The 24,673-nt window shown below is 35.7% G+C and overlaps 1 protein-coding gene across 1 annotated transcript in view; it reads left to right on the top strand.

Moving 5' to 3' along the window:
- The window catches only part of LOC121370379 (SR-related and CTD-associated factor 4-like), a 28,729-nt gene extending 10,029 nt beyond the window's left edge, over window positions 1–18,700 (top strand). The window contains exons 4-17 of the mRNA XM_041495557.1: window positions 1,752–1,869; window positions 2,456–2,631; window positions 2,943–3,167; window positions 4,721–4,794; window positions 5,369–5,534; window positions 6,637–6,836; window positions 7,390–7,476; window positions 8,745–8,836; window positions 9,048–9,148; window positions 10,184–10,294; window positions 10,910–11,075; window positions 14,665–14,778; window positions 16,974–17,167; window positions 17,588–18,700. Coding sequence (XP_041351491.1) covers window positions 1,752–1,869; window positions 2,456–2,631; window positions 2,943–3,167; window positions 4,721–4,794; window positions 5,369–5,534; window positions 6,637–6,836; window positions 7,390–7,476; window positions 8,745–8,836; window positions 9,048–9,148; window positions 10,184–10,294; window positions 10,910–11,075; window positions 14,665–14,778; window positions 16,974–17,167; window positions 17,588–18,556 — 2,793 coding nt within the window. The 3' untranslated portion in view covers window positions 18,557–18,700. The remainder of the gene's footprint in view (window positions 1–1,751; window positions 1,870–2,455; window positions 2,632–2,942; window positions 3,168–4,720; window positions 4,795–5,368; window positions 5,535–6,636; window positions 6,837–7,389; window positions 7,477–8,744; window positions 8,837–9,047; window positions 9,149–10,183; window positions 10,295–10,909; window positions 11,076–14,664; window positions 14,779–16,973; window positions 17,168–17,587) is intronic.
- Window positions 18,701–24,673: the final 5,973 nt, after the last annotated feature.

The following is a 24,673-nucleotide window of genomic DNA, read 5'->3' as shown; positions in this document are numbered from 1 at the left end:
TAGCCCAATATTCATATGTCCTCTACGTTTCACTGTTGATATAATTTTGTTGGGCTACATTTTTGATCATAAAACTTCATTGTCTAATCTACTTTTTTCATGGCAGTCTCTTTAACCAGGCATTAAAAATCCTGTAATGCGAGTAACAAACTGCTTTTTCTTACCACACTTAAGCCCCTGGTAGAATGAAACTGCCAATTGTATATCTGCATCCCCTGTCATTAAGTTAAGAAAAGGACACCAACACTGAATCTCTTTCTCTGATACAATATTAGGCAATGGAATATCTGTAACTCGAGTCACAAAAACAAATGGGATAGAGTAACGCAAGTCACAATGTTTTTACTGAATGTTATGATTTTCTTTTAATTTTTCTGATCAAGATAGTCTTTAAATTAGTTTCAGAGATTTGTCAAAAAAGTCAGTGCTATAATTTCCCCCAGAATCCATCTCACTTCCTGTTTGTTTATGAAACCAAATGTTCATTAAGCAGAAACAATTGATTTTTATCCAACATCATCTAGAACACCAAGTTCAACTAACAGAATACTGTAATTAATACTTACTTTTAACTGGAAGAAAGGAAAATTAAGGAAAATAATGGGCTGTTTACTCTCTTCACATTTTGACCAACTTGCAGCGAGTAACTGATTCCATTGCAGTAAATACGCCAGGACGGACAAGCCCGCATACATGCCAATTTAACTTCACATTTTTGTTGAAAGAGCTTATTAGAACAAATTTGGTTGTAGGATCGAAACACCTATCAATCGACATTAAATACACCACAGATATGAATACTACCACCCCTCACCTTTAAAGTGAAATCAGAAAAAAATAGGGGTCAAACTGGTCATTTCAGAGATAATGGGTAGCGTCTATGACTACCCTAGTTCTGCAGAATATTTGAGTACTTTTTTTTCTTTTTTTTTGACAGATACCCCATACATGTTTTAAGCACAAGACTACTTGACAGCACTTGTACTAGATGAAATAAAATTGCATACATGTTTTGCCCAGATGAAACTAAATTTGTTTTTTTTTTACAACCAACAGACTCACATTTATCACCAATCACAGAACTTGTGGTATTGACTGCTCTATTGTACTTTGACCTAGCTGGAAGTTATTTGGTTTAGTACTACCTGTATATTGTAGGAATGTTCACATGCAGTTATAGTGCACCCTCATAGATGTATATGACCCAAGATAATTTAGAATTTGGTTAAAATGTTCCAAATTACTTATAACACTTAAATTCTTCAATGTATAACTTTCATAGTATTAGTAATAGTGGGGTGTATTTGTTGACAGTACAGGCTGGTAGGTACTGGGTTCGGATCCCAGTCGAGGCATGGGATTTTTAATCCAGATACCGACTCCAAACCCTGAGTGAGTTCTCTGCAAGGCTCAATGGGTAGGTGTAAACCACTTTCACCGACCAGTGATCCATAACTGGTTCAACAAAGGCCATGGTTTGTGCTATCCTGCCTGTGGGAAGCGCAAATAAAAGATCCCTTGCTGCCTGTCGTAAAAAGAGGAGCCTATGTGGCGACAGCGGGTTTCCTCTCAAAATCTGTGTGGTCCTTAACCATATGTCTGACGCCATATAACTGTAAATAAAATGTGTTGAGTGCGTCGTTAAATAAAACATTTCTTTCTTTCTTTGTTGACAGTACACATCCCCATTGATACCGTTTTCTGATTGTATTGAGATATTGTTGAATATTTATTGACTATTTTTTCTTCAGAATAAAATTGTGAGGGTTCTCAATTTATGGCAGAAGAATGGAGTTTTTCCAATGGAAGTTGTCCAGCCACTTCTGGATCTAGCTGCAGATCCAAACAATGTAGAACTGGTGCTTACTGGTAAGTTCGTGATGCAAGAAACTATTGCAATCAAGATATGGATGCAAACTATAAATTGTATTACAACTTGATACTTGCTTTAAAGGATGACAACTTTTTTGTGATCAAATTCTTAGTACAATTTAAAAGTGTTAAGTCTTTGTGCAGTGCAGTTTGCAAAAATTAAAAATATACTACACATTTACTATTCAGTCTTCGATGATATTACATCGGTTTGAGAAGTCATACAGTTATACTTTTCTGGATACACATATAGCAACAAAAATGGTGCATTATCCTCAACCTGGGAACATTTTGTTCAGTATCGCATAGCACATTTCAGAGATTGCTACACAATTTTAAAACATTACACAGTAGTTGGTAATCAATGTTCAATCGACTAGAAATATTGCTAACCAAATATGCATTTAATTAGCATTGTGCATACAAAACAAAAACAAAAATATAAATAAAAAATCACAATAAAAACAGTTCATTTATGTTTTTAATATATATTTTATATAGACTTAGAGAGCATGTTAACTTTCCTCGGATCTACATCTTACCAATTAAAAGTGTTCACCATTTTTGTATTCTTGTTTTACAGCACAGAGAGCAGTTGAACGAGTGGTTAGTGCACAGACCAAGTCTCACAGTTCTACAGCACAAGCTAGTATCATGGACAAATCTCGTGTAGACCCCTCTAAAACTGCTGATAACATTGCCGCTACACAGAACGACATGTTGGCTACCGTCACAAAACTGTTGCAGCAAACTGATGATGTAAGGGTTTATGTTGTGTGTCACCATAAACAAATATGTGTGAACTTTAATTTGGTAAAAAAAACAATTCTTATTAAATTTGCTAAATTGCTAATAATTTTTACGCCTGTCTATGATGGGTTGTATTATGGTATGGCATTGTCTGTCTGTGTATGTACGTCAATTACCATTTGTGTCTGTGTATGTACGTCAATTACCATTTGTTGGACATCTAGTAGCCATGGTTTAAAATAGACTGGGGTGTTATGTATTGCTTTCCTTTCCATCTTTTTAGAAATATTTTAAAGCTTTGGTTATATTTTGGTTCACAGCAAGGTATAACAAGTTTAAGTGCACAGCAGCACCAATTGCAGCAGCTACAGATACTCCAGCAGCAACTGATGCAGCAGACAGAATTGATGCAGAAACCTCAGGAATCCGGGCCAGTGATTGACAGCAATCTGTTGGCTCAGATACAGACTTTAACCAATCAGCTGCTGAGTAAGACAGGGGGTAGTGTTTCAGACAACCCACCACCGGAACCTGGTTTTAATAAGGTGAGATCTCAACTAATGTATCAAGTGAAGTTTTCTGTTGGCAGTCTTTGTATCCTGCAGATAATTCGAAACATACAAATAATTTTTCATAACTGTTGCAAATTATTTAAAGATCAACATAATTGTTGGAATTATTGTACAGTGGTAGAAGTTGAGTGATGGACTGGTGCTAAAAATATCCCATAGGATCATGAATAGGTAGTGCCTATGGACTATTTCCTTTAGACCAGAGACCATGTGCCTTCACGCCCAAATGAGTTAAACAATTATTAAATTGCTCCCCAGGGCTCACCCTGGATCAAAAATACCTGTAGCCAAAATATTAGCCAAATGGAATTTTTATTAGCCATATTGAAAATGCTTTAGCCAAATTTGTTTTACGCAGTACTGTATAGAGTATTTATATATGAATATAAAAATGTATCTTTTTTCAGCTAATTGTGTACAAACTAGAATAAATAGGAATAACAAAACCTCAATGGGGGTAGGGGCAGTTAATATATTACTTCGATTTTTCAGCGGGAGTGGGGTGCGGTGGGGATGGGGTTATGCATTATCTTCAGAGTTTGAAGCCAGTACCCCATACACCCACCCCCACTTCTAAAGCCTATGACATTAAATTAACAAACATACAGAAATATGGGGGTGGGTGGATGTTTATTGAGGGTAGTTGTTTTTCTTTCTTCCTTTTTTCCCAAATAAAAATTTGAGAGCTTTTTTTAAATTTCATGTTGTAAGAAAGAAAAGAAAATCAATAATGTTCAAATTGGTATCAACAGTAAAATTAGCAAACTTTATAAGATCTCTCCATGTGAATGAGAAATTGGGATGTCTAATTCAGATACTTACTTCCATTTATAAAGTTCATAAGTTGGTACAAACCAGTTATAAATTGCTTCCCTAACTTGGATTAGGGAGAGCCATTTAAGATATTACAATATTGATATAATATAAATCACATGCTAAGGTTCCACACCACCATTAATTTGTTTGTGAGAATAGATTCTGTGAAAAATACAATACTATCGAGAGGGTCATGTGACTACTAATTTCAGGGAGTGCTCTAAACTGACTAGTACTGTGTAAAAAAGTCAACATAGGTTGACCACAAATGTTTCAGTCAGCGACCCTTATGCCCTGTGTTGCTGTTAATACAAGTGGCACCATACCACTTGCTCAGTTGTTATCAGATAGTACTACATCATAACCAGTAACTTCAAACCAATGGGTCATTTAAATACTACAGAGGTCAACCTACTTGTAATCATCAAAGAAAGATTTTAAAAGGTGTAACAAAATTTTGTAGTATTTGATTTATGAGGAACTATATTTAGCTGCTACAGCAAGTAACGACATGTATGGCAGTTTGTTGCCCTAAGTGGAGCTAAAAAGTAATAATCTTGAACTTAGGGTAGTGAGAATGACAGCCATCATAAAATTCTACAGTTTAATCGGAGAACTGTAGCTAAAAACATGAATCCTAAATATCGGCTCACTCAATTTACTATTGACATTCAGTGCAAGTTTTATAATTTATATTTTTTACTTTTTAGAAATTGTTGGATTTTGATTATGGAGAGAGCGATGATGAAGAGGATAAAAAAGAGGGATCTCAAGGAATGCAAGGGTAAGTGTTAATCTCTGTGTACTTTTGTCCAAACTGTACCTCCTTCACAGAACTCCAGAAATCTTTTTCTCTCTTGCACTCTGTTGGAAAATTCTAAATTTTCCCCAACTTTAGTATTTGTCATCATGTATAATATAGTAAATACTACTTTTCATACGTTTGTCAGTAAGATTTTATATTCTGTCTCGTCATGTGATTGTAAAAAGTATAATCTCAACCACTTCCGAGTATTAAACATAAAATACAATTGGTTGATTTTTCTTTGACCATGTCAGTTGCTCATAACCTTCAACTGTGATTGTTTTGATCTCCTCAGAATGTAAATGTCCAAAAAATGGGATTGTAAGATGCTTTGAACTTGCAATTTTTCTCCTCCATAATTATAGCTTTTTTATTTTAGTCTAAATAATCATAGTATACTTATCTTAGTTTGACACGCAATAACTGATGTATTTTTGTGCTGGAGTGTTGTTAAACAATCATTCATTCTTTCATTCATTGATGTATTTTAATACACATTAAAAAGCCAAAACACAGCATGAAAAAGTAAACTAAAAATTGTATTATTTTTCAGATTTCCTATGAGCAATGTGCAGAATATTTTGAATGATCCCAATTTAATGCATCACATACACCAGATGTCTCAAACGATGCAGAAGAATGAGATCACAGTTCAGGAGCAAATTCGTCAGCAAGTACTGCAGCAACAGCAGGAGGAATTTGATAAGGAAATAAAGCAGGTTAGTATTCTCAGAGAAAATCAATTTTACGTGAACTTAAATTAAGAGCTTGCTCTGGGAGATCAGAAAATCTCGCCAAATTATTTCAAAATTGTAAAACCTATAGCCAATTTCCAACAAAAAATCAATTATCACACAATTTTTTTTGCCAGATTAAAATAAAATTTGCCAACTTGTCTTAAAATTCACAATTGTCGAATTGGCGAGTGGCAGAGCTAGCTTAATAATGTAATCTGACCTCGCCATTTAAGAGGAATTATCACTCACACTGCCCATCACACTCTTGAGACTGGTTCAAGGAGAGTAATTTTTAGCTCTCGGTACATGAAATTTATTTAGCATCAGTATATGGTAATATCTTATATAGATTCCCATAATTTAAGTTAGGGGAGTAATTAATTACACTACTGAAATTTTTTCACATTGAGGTCTGATGTGGTGTAAATCTTGCATGAAATACACAATGTAAAAAAAAATAGTCCTAACTAGAATTTAATTAAAATAAACGGTATAATGTTTACAGTTTTTGAAATCTCTTGCAAGCTAAATTCATAGATAGGTTTATTTCTATTAGTGCACTAAATGCCTTGTATAAGAATATAATTGTAGATACATACATAAAATATTTAAGGCAGTAACCGAAGCTGCCAATGTTAATAGTTAGAACAAAAATTAAAGTGGGAAATGGCCTCTTGTCAAACTTTTGTTGAGTAGTTTATTTTTTTCCAAGGAGTCACCTCATGTTGGTATGTATCAGTTGTGTGGTGCTCGCCTCATTTATGATGAGTCATCGGATTGATCGTTCTCGAGGGTCTGGGTTTTCCCCCATCCCAACCAGTCCCCATGAGTGGTGTATCAAAGGCCAACATATTTACTGTCATATCTGTTCTTATAAAAGAATTCCATCTTTGTATTGAGCAATGATTGTGATAGGCATTTGTTAGACACCAAATTAGCCACAGTTTGAAATATATCGTGGCATTGTTAAATAAATGTTCCTTTTCTTTCTTCATTTCAGTAAGACATTAATAAAACTAATTTTATAACAGTTTAATTTGTTACGAAAAGGAAAAATCATTTTCACTGTAATGTTCATATGCAGGGTCCACCACCTGGCTTTATACCTATTGGAATGCAGCGTCTTGATGCCGTGCAACAACAGCAGCAAATGCCGCCCCAGTATCACAACTATGATCATCCCCAGCCTGCACCCGACAGCTCGGTTGATGTTGAGGTGATTGACGACCGCGATGATGACAAAGAAGACAGACATCGCTCTCACAGAGATCGCTCTCGCTCAAGGTATTTGGGTTGTGTAGTAAATCTTATGTTCGACAACATAAAGATTCATTAATATTAAATAATTATTGAATTATGTCAGGGTTTTTCAGGTTGAAAATGAAGGAATTGAAAACTTTTTATAAACTCATTAGTTTAAAATTGGTGGGAAATGGAGATTAACACATTAATTATTTGCTTGATATAGTTGATATGAACCAGTAGTATATACAGTGAAACTCCTCTAAACCGAACACCTTTGGTACCAGGTAAAAAGTCTGGTTTTAAAAGTCATCTGGTTTAGAGAGGTTCTTTTCTGTACAAATATTTAAAAAGGGACCATGACAAATGTCAGGTTTTGTGTGAATTCTGGTTTACAGTTTTGAGAGATTTCACTGTACAATGAAGGTATTTTTTTTTTTAAACTTAAAACATTGTTTAAAAAGACAATTGCATATATATGTACATGTTTTTGTTGAGAGTTGGTTTAGTGGTAAAGATTTTTTAAAATTTGTCAATGTATTATTCTGCATATGCATGTCATTTTTTTTGCACTGAGTAAATAATTTTGTTCTAGGTCTCCTAGGAAACGAAGACGATCTCGTTCGAGGTCAAGAGATCATAGACGCAGATCACGCTCTAGAGATAGACACAGACGATCCAGGTATTGCATCACATTGTATATTGTTCCCAGACACTTCTTGTCTGTTGTATAAACAGCACAGACAGTTTATGACAGTTTCTAACATTGTAATATTTATTTTGATGACATTGTCTGCCGACCCTTATGTTGTGGTGTATTTAGATGACATTGTCTGCCGATCCTTATGTTGGTGTTTGTTCCAGCCAGTGCTCCACAGTTGGTATAACAATGTCTGTGGTATGTACTGTCCTGTCTGAGGGTGGTGCATATAAAAGATCTCTTGCTGCCAATCAAAAAGCCCTTGGAGTGCAGGCTGTGGGTTTCCTCTCATCTGTATTCTCCTTAAGCATATGTATGCTGATATTGAAGCTTGAAAGTGAGGCATTTGCCACACAAAATACACAGTATGCTTTCTGATAATTGTGTTCAAGAGCAGCTTTTACTTTCCATCTTTAAGTATTATACAACTAGAATTTATATTGATCACTATGTTCTACAACTGCTTTTCAATTTCTGGCTTTAGCTTCAAGATAAAATTTAAGAAGCAAAACGTAAATAATGCGTTGGTCATTGTTAAATAAAAATATTTTTTTGTGCTCTATGTTGGTGTTATTATTCCCCTACCAGTACAACTGGAGGGGACTGTAGGTGTCATCTCTGTCTGTCTGTCGTTTTGTCCATCCCACGTGGTTTTCCTGATGGTTTTTTCACAATGCCTTGAATATGAAATTAACTGTTTTTGACTTTTGGACAAGTTATTAAGCTGAAATTTTGTGTATAGCTTTTATCATGTTATGTTACAGATCAAGTTTGACTTTTATGGCAATTTACCCATTGTTCACAAAGTTATGGCCTTTGAACTTGGGAGATAAGAAAAATTGTTGGGCCCGGTATTGTTTTAGCAGTACTCTCAAAATACTTGTTCTATTGTATATCACCACCAACAGATTATACAATAAGCTGAGCTGTTGTTAAATAATCCTTTCTATTTGAAAGTAGATTTATTTGCTTTTTAACTGCTTACTCTCTTCCTGTGAACGTACGCGTAGGAGTAGCCATTCTGGTAGCAGTGTATTTCATCTTTCTTTCTTGATCAGATGTGTTAAACACCAAATATCTGTCATTTAGATGTGTTCGGGTGTCATTAAACAAACAATCCTTTCATTTAATATTAATATTTATTTTCTTGTATCAGTTTTTATTCAGTTCATTAACAAGTTAAAATTTTATTAGATACACCATGAAATGTCTGAGACAGTACTGAAGTTTGATGGTGCATGCTTTTTCAGATCTCGTGATCGAGACCGAGAAAAAACTAAAGAAAAGGAAAGGGATAGGAGGAAGAAAGGCTTGCCACCAGTACGAGAAAAGCAACTAAGTGGTAACTATCAGTTCATGACTTTTTAATCTTCACAGTTCATGTTATGATTATTCATTTGTTAGTATCGAGATAAGATTTACCTCCAAGAACTAAGTATTAGCGATGTTGCAAGTGTTTTCTGTTTACAAAATATATGATAACAAGTTTCATATATGTTTGGCGGAGTGTTTGAAGAAGATTTGGTAAAAGAACTATGTTTTTGTTCATGCAGTTTGTACTACGACTCTGTGGTTGGGCCATTTGACAAAGCATACAACAGAAGAAGACATCCGATCTGAAATAGAAAAATATGGCACGGTTAATTCAGTGAATGTAAGTTGTTTTAATGAATACTTTTAATGTGAATGCATAACTGTTGATAATTTTTTTCTCACATTTGTTACCTTTAATTTGACGTTTTATTTTTAAAATGACCAAATGTTTATACAGATCACTGTGGTAAATGATGAGCTTTTTTTTCCACCTCTCATTCTCAACCCTGCATACATATTAAGCTGTTTTACAAATCTATTGGAACTTAACCTTCTGACTACTGCAGGCGAAATATCTCGCCCGACGTCACGTCAGTCGATATACTGTACACTGTATACAGTGCATTCCCCAATTCATATTTCCCGCCGTTTTGCACACGACACTCGCCGGAAACGGAAATATAATTAAAGTAAAAAGATTTTTTTTCAAAATGGTGGTTTTTGTTTTGATTTTTTCAATTGAAAATACCTTGAAATTTTGAGTTCAAAAAGTGGTTTTCGGCAAGTATTTTCGCTTGACAACAATGGCGCCACGTCGCGGTAATTTTCAGGGATCGATAGCTGATTGTAACAGCTAATTTGATAATACATTTGATCGTTTTACCAACAACGAAAATTACCAAATATTGCAATATGAATCGTAGTTCGGGTTTAAAAAAAAATTCTGGTCAGAAAACCACTGTTGTCGGGAATAATGGCCATAAATACTGGACAGCTGGCCACAAATGCCCGTAAGTAAACGCAACTTTTTCGATTTTTTGCCTAATTTTAATCACCATTAGCCGAGCTAAAATAATAAAAATTAAAAAAAAAGACACGAAAATAATACTTACTGATTCATATATGAACTTTATTTCATGTATTTATGAAACATTTAAGTGAATATATGTGAGTAAAAATTATAAACTTGTACCCACTCAACGTGGTTTTTGTTAAAAATTAATTTCCAGTTAACAGCGGAAAGAAATTTTAATGTTGATCTTTAAAGCATATTCTGCAGGGACGAAACAAATTGAGCAGAGCACAGAAATAGACAACAGGTGTTAACAAACTTAAGTGTACAAAATTAATGTTGTAAACAACTTCTTTTTTGCAGCTAATTCCACCCCGAGGTTGTGCATATGTTGACTATGCAAGAAGAAAGGATGCTTATAAAGCAAGAGATAAGCTAGACCGGGGTATTAGGATTAATGGAAATGTCTTGAAGGTTTGTATATATCCTGGACGACTTGTATACCGATCACTAATTTGTACTATGCATTATCAAATGTCTGTAAAATACATATTACAATACTGTATGGATGTAAAAGAATTATACTATTTCTTACATACCTGTTGTTGAGAACACCATGCATTATTTTTGATAACACATGAGTTAATAATTTCAAGACACAGGACTGGTTGCTCCTAGGTGATGACCAGGTCACCATTGCCATGCAGCCAATGAAAAACAACACGGTGGAAATATATTACACTGTGACATATAGATAACCTGACAATGATGTGTCTGTGACGCATAAGTGAGCTACAAGTGTAAATAACGGCTTAAAACCTGGTTTTTGAGGAATTATAAGAAATAGAATAATACATTCGTGTTTGTTTGATACCATTTATCTCACAACTTGTTGTTTAAAAACGTATCAAACTTGCTTTCACTCGTTAGATACAATTTTAACACAACTCGTTGTGAGATAAATAGTATCTAATGGCCACTCATGCATTATTACATTAGTTTATTGTTTTCATGTAATTTTTGAAATTGTCAAATGGTAATATGTGGTGTTTGATATGAAATATTTAAAATGATACGGTTGTGTTTTAGGTGTCTTGGGCACAGGGTATTGGTGTGAAAAATCCCGAGTATAAAGACATATGGAATGTAGACCATGGTGTCACCTACATTCCTTGGAGTAAGCTTCCTTCAGATCTGAATCAGCTTTGTGGAGGTGGCATGATTGACGAGGACACTTTGCCAGATCATCTGAAAGGTATGTCTTTGCTTTCTCACTCAAGGTTACCTAAACATCATGCCGTAAGAATTCCACTACAATTTTACTTGATATTAAACATTATAATAGCCTCTAAGCATAATAGCCTGAATCAATTTTACAAATTTTAAATTTTTTTAAAAACACAAATTAATTGTTTAAAGACTATTTGAACAAAAAACAAATTTGTCTTTGCTTTCTCACTCAAGGTTACCTAAACATCATGCCGTAAGAATTCCACTACAATTTTACTTGATATTAAACATTATAATAGCCTCTAAGCATAATAGCCTGAATCAATTTTACAAATTTTAAATTTTTTTAAAAACACAAATTAATTGTTTAAAGACTATTTGAACAAAAAACAAATTTGTCTTTGCTTTCTCACTCAAGGTTACCTAAACATCATGCCGTAAGAATTCCACTACAATTTTACTTGATATTAAACATTATAATAGCCTCTAAGCATAATTGCCTGAATCAATTTTACAAATTTTAGAATTTTTTAAAAACACAAATTAATTATTTAAAGACTATTTGAACAAAAAACAAATTTGTTCTTATCAAATAATTTTAAAGAATTCATTTCTGTTTGTATAAAAATCAGTTTTCCATTTTTCTCAAAAGCCAAAAAATTAGTTAGCTAATTTTGCTTAGTGTATGTGTGTATATATATATATATACTGAAAAAAAAAAAAAAAAATCCGATTTGTACATATAGTATTTGTTGTGTTAAAGAATTCATTGTGTAATGAAATTATATAGGTAGTATTAACCTTGAGAATTCATTTCTGTTTGTATAAAAATCAGTTTTCCATTTTTCTCAAAAGCTCTAAAAAATTAGTTAGCTAATTGTGCTTAGTGTATGTGTGTGTGTGTGTGTGTGTATATATATATATATATATATATATATATATATATATATATATACTGAACAAAAAAGAAACTTCCGATTTGTACATATAGTATTTGTTGTGTTAAAGAATTCATTGTGTAATGAAATTATATAGGTAGTATTAGCCTTGAGCTGTATTATCAGGATTCATGAATTTTATCGATTATTTTTGCACTGTTACTCCGTCGACAATGTGAAATTCAATTTGCACGTGCATGCATGGTTCAACATGTCCCGTGTAGTATTCGGTCAATTTGTTTTACTTGTGTTACTGACATTGTTGTCAAGTGAATGAAAACGCTTCAAAATTTGTAAAAAAAAATTAAAGTTTTTTACATTGTAGCATTTTTAGTATGCCAAGAATACCCAATAATTTATGCGAACGGGCGATTGGCATGCTTGATACTGGCATGTCGACAGAAGATGTTGCAAGGCATGTTGGGCGTTCTAGTCGAGCGATACGAAATCTTCGCGTAGGATTTCGAACGACAGGAAGCACCAACGACTTGCCACGTTGTGGACGTCCGCGTGTTACAACGCGTGGTCAAGACCGCTATATCATGAACACACATTTCCGCAATCGATTCCAAACTGCCACTGCTACTGCTGCTAACACACCTGGGCTTCATAATAACCAAATCAGTGGGCAAACTGTTCGTAATCGTCTGCGGGAGAATGGTTTACATGCACGACGTCCTTACGTTGGATGCGTTTTAACGCAATGTCATCATCTAAATAGTCTTAATTGGGCACGTGTACACACTCGTTGGATACGGCGACGCTGGAATACCGTTCTTTTTTCGGATGAATCCAGATTTTCTTTACAACGTGGTGATGGCAGGGTGCGCGTCTACCATAGGAGAAATGAACGCTGTGCTGACTGTTGTGTTCTTGAACGAGATCGTTTCGGGGGTGGGGGTTCTGTCATGGTCTGGGCAGCCATTGCCCATGGTTATCGTTCACCACTAGTCGTCATTGATGGCAATTTAAATGCTCAACGTTACCGCGATGACATTCTCGCTCATCACGTTATTCCTCTGTTCCATAACGACGCCAACATCTCAAATTTTCAGCATGATAATGCCACCTCTCATACAGCTAGAGACACTGTAAATTTTCTTAGGACAAATAACATTGATCTCATTGATGACTGGCCCGCTAAAAGTCCTGATCTCAACCCCATCGAGCATGTCTGGGATAGTCTGGACAGACGATTGAGGCGTCGTCCCAACCCACCCGCTAACGTCAACGAACTTCGTCATGCGCTCATTCAGGAATGGAACAATATTCCACAGGCACAAATCAACACTTTAGTCAATTCTATGCACCTGCGATGCACTGCAGTGGTCAATTCAAGAGGTGGTCATTCCCGTTATTAAGTGGGTGTTGTTGTTTTTAACCCCTACCACACTTGGTAAAAATTTCTCAAAGTTTCTGTTAACCTATGGCCATGATTTTTGCACCAAACGATGCATCATGGAACACTCTTTAAACACATATATAACAATTATTCCCCTGGTTTGTTTTCATCAAGTTATGTTCAAGCAAAGTTAGCGGAAGTTTCTTATTTTGTTCAGTATATATATATATATATATATATATATATATATATATATATATATATATATATATACACATCCACATACACATCCACATACATACACACACACACACATACACACATATACACACATTTATTAGTTATATGTATACAATCCTCTGATGCTATCATTGGTGGACTTCAGTGAAATGTTCTGTTCTAATGACAATTATCTTGTTATTTAAAGTGAGACGAGTCTCCCCATTTTTATCTTTTTCTTGATAATAATTTTAGATGAGAAATTCAAATAAGAACAGTTTCACGCATGAAAAATAAGCATCATAACAAATATTAAAGTACAATGAGAGAAGGCGAGTATACCCACCACTTTGCATATCTGTGCAAGTATGAGGTGATACCAAGCCACTGCCTGCTTGTCATGGAGAGGTGTGTGTGTGTGCTTAGTGATGTCTTGGACAGTAAGGCCAAACAATGAAATCAGTTTTGCTACGTAAGCATGTTATTCATTTTACAAAAATAAACGTTTGAAGGGTACTCGATATATCCGAAAATATATAATGTAAAAAGAAATTTAAAATTGATAATTCATGACACATTTTCTGGTAAACACATGTGGATTGTTCCTTCACCAACAGAGAAGCACATCCCAAATTATTTAGAAATATCTTGACTGATTTCGTTTGGAAACCCCTGACAATTGTCGTTTCTCTAGATTGAAATTAGTTGAATTGGCCGAGAAGTGTAAAATTCATGTTGCATTTTTAGTCAGAATACTAGTGTTGATTACAATATGGTCAGAAGTATCCGAAGAGCTTGAGTGCTCCTGTTAAGTTGATAATGAAGAAAAGATGGGCATTTTGAAAAGCAGTTGAAACAGCTACTACATACCTACCCCTTCCCCTACCCCAAACACTGTTTTACGTAATCTTGATCTATTTAAAAATACACGCAGGCATGCACACATTCTCTCACACGCACACATGAATGCACACGCACACACAAAACAACACCACAAAAAAAGAAAAAGAAAAAAGAGCCATAAATAGTGAATTGAGAACTCTTATTATGTATGTAACTGTTAACGTGTACCTTGTATTGTGAGAAGAGACCGCAGATTATACTATTTACTATAGGAATGAAGTTTGGTACGTCAGAAGAGGAAAGTCGTGATGCACCTCCACAAGCTGAGCAGACTAATATTCCTCTACCAATGGGCGGCCAGCCACAGTATGCTGGACCAGTACCAGGTATGTTTGTCTTCATGACAAATGTTTACTTGTTAATTTCCTTTCTTAAAATTACATACTCCACTTGCCTATTTCTAACTGAATACAAAATATGTATGTTATTGCGGTTTCAATTCTTGGAACTGTTTTCGAACTGTGCTTTTCTTTTTACAAAGTGACAAGCATAAACATAATATATATTTAAAATTAAAGTGACATGCCCTAGTTGTTAACCATTACATCGTTGTTTTTTGCTATTAAACCCATTTTCTCACAAATAAATTTGCACTTTACTTCATTTTATTATTTAGAATATACATTTCCATTCACCTGAAGTGTTTTTTGGTAATCCTGGTGTTTGTAATACCACAAAATGCATTTTTCGTATTTCTTAAAAATGCACGTGTGTTTGAGAGAAAAAACGTTGAGCACACAAAGTCTGATCTATTTTTAGAGGGGATCTTCCCGTTTCAACGGCACAGACGTTGGTATACCACGTGACCGTTACCATTTTGGTTCGATTTGTTTTCTCGTGCACGGTTCGCGCAATCAACATCCGATTTGTTGTCGTTTACTTGTCGTTCATTTGTGAGGTTTTTCTTCACTGTTCGTGAAAATTTTCATTAACAATAAAGTTCAGACAAGTAAATATCTCAATACAAAACATTACAAACCTTTAAAACCAATAGTACCCGGTGCCGAATAGCAAATGTAGGCTAATTGCGGTTTATATATAAAATGTATTATTTCAAACACACTAGTGTAGTCAACATGGTCAGTGACGGTCTATCATTGTTGTCTTATTCCGATTCAAGTATCATGATTGATGCAGCAGCCACTTTCTCAACAGAAGCACCCAAACTCATTCCTTTCACTGTCCAGGAGTCTGTGTGCACTCTGGGAAATTTGTCATGACATAGGCATTTCTGTGCTTCGAGCGACATCTACCGGTGACATCAGAATACTAACTTTCAAAATTATTTCAAGTAATTGGGTCATGGTGATTCCCATGGTATTTATCGATATAAAACCTGCTTTTTCACTCTATTTTATAAAAATGTGATCTAAGTATGTTCAGTTTTGTAAATTAACCAAAATTATAATTAATTTTTGTGGGCTGAAACTAGGGTGTGCAACTTTAAATATATAAAATTAAGTTAAAATAAATGTGTATTTCTTTTCAAACAAATGACACTTGGGGGGAAAAAAGATGATTGAAAATTTAGTCAGAATCTTTAAATTCTGTATTATTATTAACCAGTTATTTCACACATGCGGATGAGTTAATAAATAATATTGCAAGACTTTCTCTCTTCCATGAATATATAGGACGGAACTATTCCATGAAAGATCGAACATATTTCTATTTTTCGTGATTATGCTTAACAAGCTAACAAACATGATGGTGTATTTTATTTGGAAAATTTTTCAATTGAAAGGGCTTTCTTTTAAGCCATCTTTGCATATGTAAAATAATAGTATATTTACTGACTGGATGAGGGAAAAAGAATTGATCACATGCAGTCATGTGGGATAGAAAGAGTACTCCCTTGATAGTGGAAATTTTGACCACATTGGGTGTATATTTTTCTATCCAACAAGGTCACATATGATGAATTCTTATAGTCTATATTGTACAAGTAATTTAATGTCTTAATACATTTAGCCTTAACCATATGTCTAACGCTATATAACCGTAAAATAAAATGTGTTGAGTGCGTCGTTAAATAAAACATTTCTTTCTTTCTTTCTTTTAATACATTTAAAAGCTTTGCTCCACTAAAAAGGATACAAAGATGTACATTTTGTTTGCATTAAAGCAATTAGTCTGCAGTTTTATACTATCTTGACAAGAATACATTTTATGTTTCAAGTATTAACAAATTTTGTACACCAATTTTTGAAGGGTTGTATTATGGTATAGGATTTTGTGTCTGTCCGTATCATGCATGGATGTATAACTTGGGATGGTGTTGTGTTACATTCCATAACTAGGTCCCTGCGACCGACTTTTCACGCATCAATGCACATTAAAGGAAATCTTTGTCAGGGCAGTATCTTCCATATTAATTCATATAGGATCATCAAATCTTCCATGCAAGTACAGCTTGGGATGGCGGTGTATTGCATACCGTAACTAGGTCACTTTGACCTACTTTTGACAGGCGTATCATGTACATCACTGGTACTCTGTTTAATATTTTACTTTCTTGCAGGTGTTGTGCCAGTTATTCCACCACAGTTGGGAGTAATGCCACCAATGATGATGCCAATGCCAGGTCAGATGCCAGGTCCGATGCCCCCTGGAATGCCACCTCAGCACATTCGTATGCCACCGGGTCCCCCTCCTGGCATGCCACCTCAGATGGCTGGAATGCCTGGAATCGGTGGAGCACCTCCTTCCTCACAGGTTTGTATTCATATTATTTCGTCTTCGTACTTGTTGAGACTTTAAAACTTCAATTTAAATTAAAATTAGAGAAAAACGAATGTAAAGTAATTCTTTTTTGAAGGAGTTACTTTAATATAAAAAAAAAAGAAGCAAAAAAATAGATAAAGATTTTAGTTAGTTTGGAGATGGGGATAACTATCACACCAATTTGTCAAAATCAAAAGTAAAGAAAGATGAATAAGAAATGCTAGACTTAACATTAATGGAAAACAAGTTGGATTAGGGTATACAACATATATTCATTTAAGGGGCAGGCTTCATAAAGTGGAAGTATAGAAAACTAGCCTGTTCTCGTAATTAATTAAACAAATGAACTCAATTCTTTGAGTATATTTCTCAGAAATGTTTACATCAAATTCCCCCCCCCTTATTTTGCAGCCCGTTCAACTGTCGTCGGTTCTGGGTGTGTCGTCGGCCATATCATCAGCTCCACTGACGATGTCTGCAGCCAGTGCTCAACTTAGTCAAGCCATCCAGAGTATCTTGTCAACTTCATTACCCTCTGGTCAGCAACCGCAGCCTCCTACCGCCGCAGCCGCGACCATTGTCGCTCAGCCCGCCATTCCGCCACAGGCACGTTTTCAGGGATTCAATCCTGGCTTCAACCCCAACATGCCGCCCCCACCAAACATCCGCTTGCCAATGGTTGGTCCAGGAATGATGCCTGCAGGACTAAGACCACAGTTCATTCCCACCAGCAGCGCTGCTTCACCCGCACCTCGTGCTGCTGCTGTGCCGGCTTCAGAATCCGATCTGGATAACGATGATGAAAATATGGATATACAGGACACAGATGAACGATCGTTGTCAAATCCTGAAGTTCAGCCAACAGCAGTTCAGCCTGGAGGGGTTCCCGGCTTTGCAGTGTCCAGACCGGTTGGTCCAATGCACTGTGGACCCATGCTTCGTGGTCAGATGGCACGTCCAATGCTGATGGGCCAGCAGCATGGAATTGGAATACAGATGCGGCCAATGTTGCAGATGAACATGGGTGAACGGCCAAGGATGATGATAGCCGGCGATTTCAGACCGTCGGGACCACAGGCTGTGATTGGGGCGGCACTGGGCGCTCCTAGGCAACCAGGACCTACCTCATTAATGCACACCGCTCCGGGAGTTTCAGACGGGATGAGGCCTTTCATGGCAAGTCCGAGGGGGGCACCTGGTATTAATCGACCTGGCCTGCTGGGACTGAGACCCGGATTTCAGCGTTTTGGACCGCCACAGGGACACCCAGGTGCACCACAAAACTTCAGAGGTCCTCGTCCTCCGTTCAGGCCAAACGGCCCACCCATTGAAAACCCATTTCATGGACGAATCAACTGGACCCAATTTTGGCCGCGGTGACATTGACATTGACATTGATGACCGTGAGTGTTTCAATGGTCCCCGCCCACTGATGGATATCGAAACAGAACCTTGGAATCCAAATGACCAAGATAATCCTCCCCCTCTGAATAACTTTGGGAGAAGAGACTTTGATAGGATGGACGACGACTTTGACGGGATGGGCAATCCTCCATATAGATTTGGGTCTGCACGTGGAAGGTCCAGAGACTTTGGCCGGGACAGGGACAGGGAGCGAGATTTCCGCAGAGACAGGGACAGGGATGGTGAACGGGGAGACAAGGACAGAGACAGAGGAGGATTTGGAAGGGAAGCAGGTTTCCGAGATGGAGGCCGATACGACCGCAGTCCGAGAAGTGATCGCAGCTTTGAAAGAGACCGGGACCGAGATAGAGATCGAGACAGGGATCGAGACCGAGATAGGGACAGGCGATCTCGACATGATGGTAACAGAGATCGCGACCGGGAAAAAGATAAACCAAAGGAATCTGACGCTGTTCCAGAACCCAAGGTGAAAACTCGTGATAGATCTGGTCGACAGAGCAGGTGGAGTGATGGGCCAGCTGTCACAGAGTCCGATTCTGTGGAAAAGACGGTTGTAGATTCCACAGAAAAGTCGACCGTAGATTCTATGAAAAAGACGACCTTGGATTCTATGGAAAATACCATGGTAGATTCTGTGGAAAAGACAACCGTGGATTCAGTGGAAAAGCCAAATGTTGATTCTCAACAAGCTGGGGATGCCAACAAAGAGCAAAAAACTGTACCTGATGTTTCTGTGTCTGTAGCCAAACCGGTATTAACTGAAAACAAACCTCCAGCACTGAATGACAACTTGAATATTCAGCCAAGCTTCGAAAGACCTGTAGTAAATGACAATTCTAATAATAATAATATATCTAGTACTGAAGGTGATACATCAAAAGAAAATAAGTCTTTACCTGTTAATGATGCTAGTACTGCTAGCGAAGCTAATGTTCATCCAAATGGCAATAATGTTGCTAATAACAGTACTGACAGTCGGCATGTTGGCGACAGTAAAAGTATTTTACCAGTAACTGACGTGGCAAGCAGTGAAAATGTCAAATCTGTCGCTGAATATGTTGGATCAGTTGGTGTGAAGCCTTTGTTGGAGAATGTTGATAATCCTTTGGCCCACAGTGCACCACCAGAAACGAATGGGCCTCAAGTGGTGGACAAGAACAGTGGTAGTGGTTCGGACAGTGCGGCGTTACCATCGGGCAAGGAAAATCCATCAGAACAGTGTGCAGCCGAATCTGAATCTGCAGTGCAAAGTTAATATCTGGACATCTTTAATCTGTGTCTGGTGTATAAATGTGTCTTTGTGTGTGAAAAGTGGCGTAATTCAAATGTGATCTGTCTCGTAAGAAACCCAAAACTTTTTAAAAACAAAGACAATATTGTAAGTTAAATAAATCTGGAGACTTGTGAAGAACGTATGTGGTTGAAGTGAACTTCATACAGTGCTTTCCTCGATTTAAGACTTTTTGTGATTGATTAGAGCAGCATGTGTATAAAAACAAAACAAATATGTAATTTGTTAGCTGTTAATCAAGGGAACTTCTAGCTAATTTCATTTCTTTTAATCAGAGATTACCTAGTACATTTTTTGTAAAACACATGTTTTAAGTAGAATATTTATCACCCATAAAGAGTGTTTTCCTAAGTTGAATGGTTTCCTAAGTTGAATGGCTAATATGTTGAATGAAATTATCATTAAATTTTTTATTATTTTTTTTAAAAAGTTTTTAAATGATTGCTGTTATTTGTCGTTCAGAAGTGACAAAAATTAGATACCAAATGTATGGTCTAGTAACATTTAAATATTTATACAACAACATTTTTGACTGATACCATATTTGTTTGGACAAGTACATATGGTTGCTAGTCTTTGAATAGAGAGTAAACAAATTGAACATAACAGTAAGTTTATTCTTTGGTGCACCAAGAACCACTCAATTTGAAGAGAAGTATGTATTGTATTCATTTTGTTGGTTATGAAACCTGTACTCTAAAATGGTCGAATGGTTCAAACGAGCAGTGATCATCGAACTTTATTGATCCAGAACATCACTAGTTAACACTGTATTCCTTCAGCTACAGGTGTTTGCAAATTGAGTTTTTGAAAGTTTATCAATTCAACTTAAGGTGCTGATGGCTATTCATTTACCTTTGATGTAGGTAAACAAAACAAAAAAAACATACAAATAATACAATCAAGAGGAAAACTGTACAATTTACTGAATTGTAATGGTCTTGATTAATAAGAAATTTAGTATTCTGCTTTAAATCTTGGCTAACTAGGTTCTCTAAGACTTGGTAAATAAAAGTAGACTTTGAAATCCTGTGACAACAATTAGCTGTAAAAGAACGTTTTACTCTCTGACTTGGTTTGTACAATGTGTTGGAAAGTACAGGTAAATATTTTAAGATGCTCACATTGGTTATAATCAAACTTTTTACAGATTATTTATTGACATAGACCCTTTGTGTAGCATATAATAAAATCCTGTTGATATTTTACACATTTGTACATTATGGAACTTCAGGTTTACTTTGGTTGGTTGTTTTTTTATCACTTTTGTTGGTGCTACACCATACATGGTTTGCCAATGTGCATCGATGTGCTTTGAACTGGGCGTTGATCATGATGCTGTTGACACATCAGCCGTGACAGTGCTTTGTAACTGAATTTGGTGTAGCAACACAACGAAGTAACAGTATTCAATGGACATCAATGCGCTTTAGGTGTTTTAGTGTAGCACCAACATTAGTCATGCAACACAGGTCTGTTCATGGTCAGATTATAACATTGCTATCACACAAATAAAATTGTTGAATTTTTCCCTTTTGCTAATAGAATTTTTTTTTTATATATATATTTGCTTCAGGTACAAGATTTTATTTGAGCTTTTCTAACCTTTGAACGTGTCAAATTGACCAAACATGTTCAATATTGTGCATTATAATCATTGTCAATTTGTGCATATAAACAAAGGATTGTTTCCTTCTAAATGAACTCCGGTAACTAATTCTACCTTCAAGTTAAGGATATTGAACCAGATACATTATACCTTCAACATAGTCATGAGATGACGAGATTCAACACAAGCGGTGAAGCAGAAAAACACATTTTACATTGAACAATGGTATATATTTAGAAATTGTCATAAAATATGGCCGTGTGGTGACAAGATGGTATTTCTAACTGTCTCTCTCTCTCTTCCCTCCCTCCCCTCCCCCCCCCCCCCCCAATGTTTTACTGTCCAGCAGTTCAACATTAACTGGTGATGGCCACTGACCTTGCATTGTCTTTGATCTTTTGTCCCCAATTGAAGTGCATATAAAAGATCATTTGCTGCTAATGGAAAAATGGCATGTTTAGACCTGGAGATGAAATTTTTCTGGATTTATTCGTCATTCTGGTTTTTTAAATCGTCTGTACCTTTCCAGGGTTTCTGCCGTTTGTACCAAGTGTTTTTTATTCTCCATCCAAAACTTGAGATGTGGTTTCGGCTGATACTTTGCATACATTTGAGACCATTCTGCAACAGTGCCACCAATATTAAAATTTCCAGATTTCTTTTTCATAACCCACTTTCATCTCTCACACATGAATATTTGACATCCAGCAGTCATTGATTAACATGTTCTCTAGTGGTTTGGTTAAAAAACCAACAACACTTATTTTCCCATGCATTTATGGATGCCTTGCAGTAACCACTTGTCTCAAAAATGGATGGATTTAATATTTGGCAGGTAAGTAATTGTCATACATACAGGCTCCTATTTTTGCAAAGCTGGTTTTTTTGCCCCAGACAATGCCAGTACATTTATTTTTATCAGTTGCAAAGGGATGCAGACAAATCACTACACATTTTTACATGGATTACAATAATTTTACGAGTAGAACGATGGAAATGAATGGTAAAAAGGTCTCCGGTTAGCACATTTTCCCCAAATATCATTTTTGCCAGAATTTAAGGTATTGCTGCAGCACTAGAGGGCAGTTGCTCCACCCACCCCCACACACCTCCCTGTCTCGTACTTCCTTTATGGTAATTTATAATCCTGTAGCTATCTAAATACGTCGCACCATATTGTATTACATAAATAAGATTAACTGAAATGTTCCATAACTGCTAAAAATAATTCAGAGCATCCTGTAATGCCCTATTTCTTCACTATAAAATAAAATTTGCACTTTTGTACAACTACATTTCACATTTTGGAATAGGGTGGGGGAATCCTGACCAATTAGAATGTGTAACAGGGTTATTTTTTTAAATGTGTTTACTGCATTAAAGCCTATCTGAAATATAACTATATGGACTGCATAAATGGTAAGTGCTAATTTGGTCTAGTCTTGGAGAAGAATTTTACATGCAAGTTCTATTGGATGAGGCAAATTGATACACAAAATTTACATATTTCAGTTTTTTTTTTTTTTAAATTGTATACAATATTTTATTCAATTGTAATTCATACTTCAAAATCTAAAAACATGAAAAAGTCCGAGTTATTTCCCTCACCACCACGGCAATCACAAAACTAGTGGAAAACCAACTGTCATAGTTGACAATTTTTTCCCAGAGGACAATTAAATTGATCTTAACAGTTAACTAAACAAATAAAATGGAGCAATTTTTTGACACATCACTATCAATCTGGATGGAAAGGCCCTCCCATTGTGCTCGTCAGAAAGGTTCTTCAAAATTACCACAATTATTTCAATGTTTATTTTTTTTTTAAAGTTTTAAAAAACATATAAAACTCATTTTTGCAGAATTTATTTAGTTAAAATTTAAATAGTGATAAGTACACTCATCCACTCGTGGCCCCCAGGGCAAGATAAATTTTGTTAACATTCTGTTAATTTAATTTAAAAAAAAAAAATTCTAATTGCTTCAGAAACAATCCTGAGTTTGCTGTCATTGTTAAATGCTCTCGACTAACGGCATTTTAAAAACTAGTTACATGCTACATACTTGTTCAGAATGTTGGTAGGCCTATCTGTATATACAATTTGTTTCTTTTTGTCTTAAAGTAGCCTAAACTGTATTTTACATCCGAATAAGGTCATGGTTAATTTCAATTTTGTTATTTTATTATTTTTAAACTCGTAAATCTTAAAATTATTCATGGATGTCATTCATATTGGGTACAATTTTTCACTTAGATGTCTTGCATCTGCGTATCATCATGCCTATTTTTTGACACCAAAGCTAGTAAGAAATTTGGCAACAAATGCAGATCCTTGGAAACTGTTTTAAGCTACCATTGGGGGGAAAAAGCTGTAATGTTTCAGAGGGGATGATGTTTTAGAAAAAAGGTTTTGTTTAACGACACCTCTAGAGCACATTGATTTATTGGATGTCAAACATTTGGTAATTCAAGGAAACCTGCAAATAGCAAGGGGTCATTTAAATGCACCATCTCAGACATGATGGCACATACCAAGGCCATTGGTATACCACTCGGAAGTGCACAGACTGGAACAAAAAATAGCCCAACAGCGATAATACAGACTACACAATAAACCTAAAAACACAAGGTATGGAATGTTTGACTGATGCTCCCAACCCCCACTTTTAAAACTGACCAGCACTTTCATGACAGAATTGAAAATTAACAGACCAAGGCAACCCTTATTATCAAAAGGTGACTGCATTTTTACATTATTAAAAATAATGTATATATTTTAAGTACAAAAAAAAAAGGAAAAGAAAACTACTGTACAGTAGAGAGAGTAATACAAAATTCTAATATCCATGTATTAAGAACATGCAAGGATTTAAGAGCTTGTTAAAAGTTTAATGGTGGGGCCAGTGGCAACTAATTTTAACTGGCTCTACAGGCCATAATTTTAAAGTTAAGTTTCAACCCTAGTATGCACTGACCTGTCTAGAATGTAAAATTGCTTTACCATTCAAGTTGACATTTTCTATGACGCCCGGAAATACCATAACTTAAATTGTCAAAACCAAATAATGTTGACTGAATTGTTTTGATTTTTTGTGGCCATTTAGATTGTAATCGATGAATGAATGGATCTTTAAACTTGCCATTTAGATTGTGATGAATGAATGGATCTTT

Source organism: Gigantopelta aegis, chromosome 4, assembly GCF_016097555.1.
Source record: "Gigantopelta aegis isolate Gae_Host chromosome 4, Gae_host_genome, whole genome shotgun sequence".
Classification (NCBI taxonomy): domain Eukaryota; kingdom Metazoa; phylum Mollusca; class Gastropoda; order Neomphalida; family Peltospiridae; genus Gigantopelta; species Gigantopelta aegis.
This window is presented reverse-complemented; position numbering and strand designations above follow the sequence as displayed.